The sequence below is a fragment of the Echiichthys vipera genome, assembly GCF_963691815.1.
Source record: "Echiichthys vipera genome assembly, chromosome: 3".
Classification (NCBI taxonomy): Eukaryota; Metazoa; Chordata; class Actinopteri; order Perciformes; family Trachinidae; genus Echiichthys; species Echiichthys vipera.
In genome coordinates, this window is record NC_139828.1 from 26,893,761 (window position 1) to 26,899,760 (window position 6,000).

The window sequence follows — 6,000 nt, forward strand, 5'->3', positions numbered from 1 at the left end:
TGAACATACGGACAGAATTTGTGAAATTCTGGTTTAGTTTTAAAAAAAATCTATGTCTAATCTCTATAAACTCTTTTTTTACAATGATATTTAGAGTTGTTTTAAAAGACTGTTCAGATAGACGGATTTGTCCCTATTCTGACTGTTGTTCGTCTGCTTTTGGGTGTCTGGTTACTCAGAGAGTTTTTCAGTTAGCCTGAGGCGAAGGCTGTTCAGCATCCACTTAAAGACAGTGCAGCGCCTCCAGACGAGACTGGGGCAGAGGTCAGCACTAAACAGGGATGGCCATTGTCTCTTGGCAGGTTGGGCACACCGGCCGATGAAAATGCAATCAAAACAAACAGCCCAGCCGATCGGGGCCCTTCTCCAGTGTCCTTATTAATCACTTGTTCAAAGGCCTAAGACCTTCTCCCCCTCATCTGTCAGCCGTGGCTGGAAGAGGGACATGACTGCAAAACAATAGAAAGCCCCAAAGTTTCTCCTCTTCTTATCCCCTTACTTTTATAGAAGTGAAACAGTCTGAAGTCAAATCCTTTGGGGCGAAAGGACAGGCACAAATTCCTCTAAGGTTTGGAATGCAAAGAAAACAAGAGAGGAGGAGAAATGTAGTGGGCCACATAGATATTTTTATACTTGGAAGCTGAATGAAATCTAAAAAGCAACTCTCTAGAAAAATGAATACTAACTTCCTGGCTCAAAATTAAAGCACCGCCGGGGGCAGGTGTTACTTGAAAGAATCATATAATACATGAAGTTATCATGGTCCAATAAATGAATTATTGTAAGGTCAGAATCTGAACTTTCTGGTCAATCAAAGCACAAAACTTGAGGCATAATGACAACTACAAGGACACTGTGGTGTTAAAAGTGCCAAAGAGCACGTTTCTGCACATTAATGCAGGTAAGGATAAGATGCAAGAAAAAAAACATTCATGATATATTATACAAGTGATTAATATTATATGGACACACAGTGATATGACATTGTTGCAGATGGAAAATCAATCAAGGTTTTTCTGTGTAGACTTTTTAAAATATAATTTTAACTAAAGGAAATAGTCTGATCATGACTGAACTCTGTAATTATTAATGATTAGACAAGCGCAATGTAGTAAAGTGACCTGATCTGCAAAACCTTCAGTGTTAATTTAACAGTATGCAATTTTTTACTTGATTATATATATATATATATATATATATATATATATATATGATATGTTATCCACCTTCAATAATATCAAAAAGAACATTTTTAGATTTAAAAAATAATTTAGACTTCATTTAGACACTCATTTTTAACCTACTGTGTGTCGGTGTGTGTTCAGTGACCTTTTTTCTGAACATTGATAATAAAAGAAAGAAAGAAAAAATCCCCTTTTGTGTGCTTTTTAAAACATTTATCTAAATTGTACTCGAGTACCTTACTGATGTACTGTATGTTAATAGATAGATCTCGATTCACAGCCTGTCGGTGTCAAAATGATTATATATTGATAATTGTTAAATTGCTCTTATTGCTTATTTATTAGGTTGATCAAAAACCACAGTATTTTGTTATGTGCATTTTAACAGTAGTATGCCATGCCTGTCATGCAGTATATCATGTTAATTTAATTGTTAGAACATACAATCATTGGGCTTCCTTTTTTCTGTTTTCTTCTGTTTGATGTTCTAATGTATTTAATAATTACTTTATTGATTTAGTTGTCATTGTTTTTTTGGGGAGATGCCTCTATAAACCCATTTGGATCTTTTAAAAATCCCGCAATATATATGTTATCTGCGTCTTGATGTCTGTGCTAATAAATCAACTAAATGACTCTTAATTAAATGCATAATCTCAGATGTCATGGAAGCTTAATAATATTCTGGCATTGTGTTATTATCACAGCTATGGTATTGACTTTTATGGGTCAAGATATAGACGATTGAATATTGTGCGGCTTCTAATAAAATGGCATTATTCAGTCGTTTATCATTCTGATTTAAAAACATCTGCGAAACATCTGACATCTTTTGAATAACAGCACACACTATAAAGTATCTTTGGTAAGGATCAGAAGAAGACCAAGCAACCGCGTTGTCATGTAATCCGTCTGCCACTTTGGCCCTAATGGTCCTTTACACATGCATTGTTGACATAAGTATGGCACACTTATAAATATATATTCAGGACAGAGCAGCAGCTGAGGATCCAGGCAGACACGACTGTTTTCAGGTCGCTTTGGTCCTCCAGACAGTATCAGTCTGACTGGAAGTCCAGATCAGACAAAGAGCCAATGAGTTTCAATAAGTCAGAACTTCCCATATATGTGCCACATGTTAAATCTGCGCAATATGTTAAGATGCTGCTTCAGGATTTAATAAAGACTGTAAAGTCACTTGGCCTCGGATACAGGGTAATATTCAGGAAAACTAATTCTGTAACTCATCAGTTTATACAGCTTGTATGTACTTACCGATGAAAGGGAAACTCTGGGTAATACTGCACAGCTGTGAAGGGTGAATTCATGATGACTTCACTTTGCTGAAATCTTCAAAGTGACCAGCTTGTCATAAAGGCACATGAATCAACAGCTGTGCATTAGCTACAAAAATATATACAATTAATGAAAAAATAAATAAATACAAATAAATAAAAGGGCTGTATTAAAGTGCCGGAGGGTACAGTGCAGAGTGGAGAACGTTTGAGAGATGAATTTGAATTTAGGTATTTTTTCTTCCGCTAGCCTACAAATAGGAGGGGCTTGTGTCAGCTCTCTGACCAATCCCCAGCTACTGTTGTACAAGATATCACTCTCAGTTGCTAGGATATAGATATCAAGCAACTACATTTGACCCTGCAGCTCCCCGCCCAACAGACACAGCTAGCAGTTATCCTGAAAAGCTCACCCCTACCCTACCCCTCTCCTCAATGTGTCCCTCTGGACACTTCTTCCCCAGTGGTTTTGTGGGTTGGGGGTATGTCTGTTTCATCACACTTCTTACCAAGGCCTAGGAGGCTGTGAGCATGCTCAATATTGCCACAAAAACATGCTGAAAAGCAGAGATTATTCAGTAAAGGCACAAAGATTTAGTAAGTGAAACTATAAAAAATCACCCTAATATTTAATAATGAGGAAGTGAAACAGTCTCTTTGGACTCAGATGTCTAATGAGATACTGGTGTTATAAGATTGAGACACAAAACCAAAAAAATTGCCATTTGAAAACCCTTCATGGTAGTAGCCAACATAAAGGCTTATTTGAGCACACACACATATTTTGCTGCATCCTAGCACATACTTCCAACTCAATATCAGACTCTCCTTCTCACCCAACTAGTATGACACTGTAAACCTAGAGGTCTGTGCGGTTTTCAGAGATGAACAGCAGATGAATCAGCAGGCTAAAATAAAAGGTATAGGGTCACAGCGGGGGGAATGATAATAAATAGATGTGGTGTATCCAGGGAACACAAACCTCTAAGCTGCTCTCTTGTACTTTTAATAAACACATAGTCTTCTGTCTTCCTTCTGACTGCCTGCTCTGCACCTAATGACACTGATGCAACAGACTTGGGCCAACCTGATGACGTGACACTCACGTCACCCAGCTGTTATTTTAAAGATACTCATACACAGATTTCCTTGTTATTTAAAGTTTTTATCAAAGCTGTGGATCTGAATTGTCAAGGACACCTGTACAATTAAACGAGATATTAAAATATAATATATATAATAATAATATATATAATAGATATATTAAAAAAGACTTTACAGCCATGCTAGCACCATATATTACTCTTACAGTGGTGTCCACCTCTAGTGGCTGCAGAAATGATCACAGAAGCAAAGGAGGAAGGCCGCATAGGGAGGAGGTTGGATGGATGGGTCAAACAAACACTGGACTTTCAGCCAGCAGACCTCTGTTTGTGTCCCGTGTGAAACCTAAGTAAGCGTTGACTTAACTTATGTATCAACGTTAAGATACAGTATGTAACGTATGTGACCTTCCTTCGTACATTACTGAAGTGAGGCTACGGAACAAACTTATTTTACCTCAAACTGTGCCTTTTCCTAAACCTTACCAAGTAGTTTTGTTTCCTAAACCTAATCAATATGTGAACGTTGCACAACGTTAAAACTGTGAGTGTCACATCTAGGTATGAGCATGTGCTGATCTACTGGCAACAGTGGCAATGGCAGTAATTAGGAAACGCACCTTTGAGTCGTATTAAAGAGTAGAAACAAACAATCTGTCGACGTGTGGGTCGCATGACTTGTTAGTTTGTTGTTGGTTTGGGTGTTAGCATGCTATCTTGAGCTCATTAGCACTAAACTCAAAATATATTAAGCTAAAGTACTGGACAAATGGACATGTTGACCTGATAATTGACCTGACCATAAGTGTTAAGGATCACCAAGGTGATCATCAATAATAATTCATTTGCAATTAAACTTGCAATAAAAACAAGGTGACCTAAGAATACCACACCGGATTTAGATGTATACTGCCTAGAAATACATAAAATACACTTGATTTGTTAATTAGCAAAATTAGCCCATAATATGTCACTATGTGACAACCATGTGAACCACTGAATCCCAAGTGTCACTGCACTATGACATTGTAAATATCATTGTTGTAAATCAGTTTGCTCTTTTAAACAAAGTTTCCCAGTTGGAAAATTAACTTTAACCTCTGCTCACATACTCACAACTACAGTAAAATCTCACTTAAGCCCTATTTGGATGGGATTAGCTTAATGTGTGCACGTTGGGTAAAATAGTTTGACATCAGGATATCTGTAATATAAACGGCTTATTCACACAGGATTCAGAAAGAAGTATTCTACCAGATGTGGAAGGGGTTATTCAAAACTTAAGGACAAAATCCATAATCAGTGGATATCAACATGTGTTTTACAGAGGGTCGTATTTGGACGGGATTAGTTTTACCTGAGGGATTTTTCCGTACTGTTTTGCAGAAGGTGAAAATTGATGTCATTTTTGCTGACATTCTCCGGAATAATTACTGACATGGCCCATTCGGACAGGACTAAAACCTCTGGTAAAAATGACCTTACCCCACGTCCCCACATTAAACTAATCCCGTCCGAATAGGGCTTTAGAGACATTCAGGGTGATTATTATCTTATTAAACAAATTCCCTCCAATAAACCTTTTACACTGTAGCTTTGACCATGTCCACCTCTCAGCATTACAAGGACAAACTGACCTCAAGATGTCATTAAATCTGATATTTAGAGCGACATCTGAAACCCTTACATCATTAATTACTCTAAGGCTTAAGCTTTGGGAACCAGTCACCAAATCCCTATTACTTCATTTGAGATGTATGTGTGTTTATGAGCTGGCAGCTACGTCAGTGACAGCTCTGATACTGTCATCAGTAGGAGTGTATGTCTAATGTGCTTATTATTCTTCTAAGGCTCTGGTTTGTGAGCGCTAAGCTCGCTTTAATCTACAATATCTGCAGTCAAAACCATAGATGGCAACCGGCCTGTGTGACTGTAGGCTACAGTCCAATATCTGCCTAATTCATTTTGGTGTGTTCATTGTCCTGAAGGCATTATGAGGCCCCATTCACACAGCCTTATTAATGTCTAGAGTTTACATACGGGATGCCAAAGAGCAGTTGGTGGAGCAGCTGATGAAGTAGTCCCGACGTTTGCTGCACTATGGTGAGATGTATTATCAGTGTCAGTCACATACACCACACTGTGGCCAATCACTTACACAGTGAGGGGGTTATGCGGGCATACTTGTGTGCGTCTGTGTGTATATTCCAGTTGGTGACTAATGTAGGGGAAATCCAGATGAGTCAAAACTGCCAGTGTCCAGTGCAGTGTCTGAGAGGTGATAATTTACAGCCTATGCACTAAACTGCCCAGCAACATGGCATTGTTCATAACATCCCTATAGTGAAACCTCTATTTTAACTATACAATATGTTAGGGGAAGCTCAAGGAGCCATTAAGTGGAAGGACCAAGGACAC

The 6,000-nt window shown here is 38.2% G+C and overlaps 1 protein-coding gene across 1 annotated transcript in view; it reads right to left on the reverse strand.

Annotated features, from left to right (window-relative positions):
• The window catches only part of tp63 (tumor protein p63), a 34,887-nt gene extending 32,360 nt beyond the window's left edge, over positions 1-2,527 (reverse strand). The window contains exon 1 of the mRNA XM_083940671.1: positions 2,460-2,527. Within this exon, the coding sequence (XP_083796797.1) occupies positions 2,460-2,512 (53 nt within the window). The 5' untranslated portion in view covers positions 2,513-2,527. The remainder of the gene's footprint in view (positions 1-2,459) is intronic.
• Positions 2,528-6,000: the final 3,473 nt, after the last annotated feature.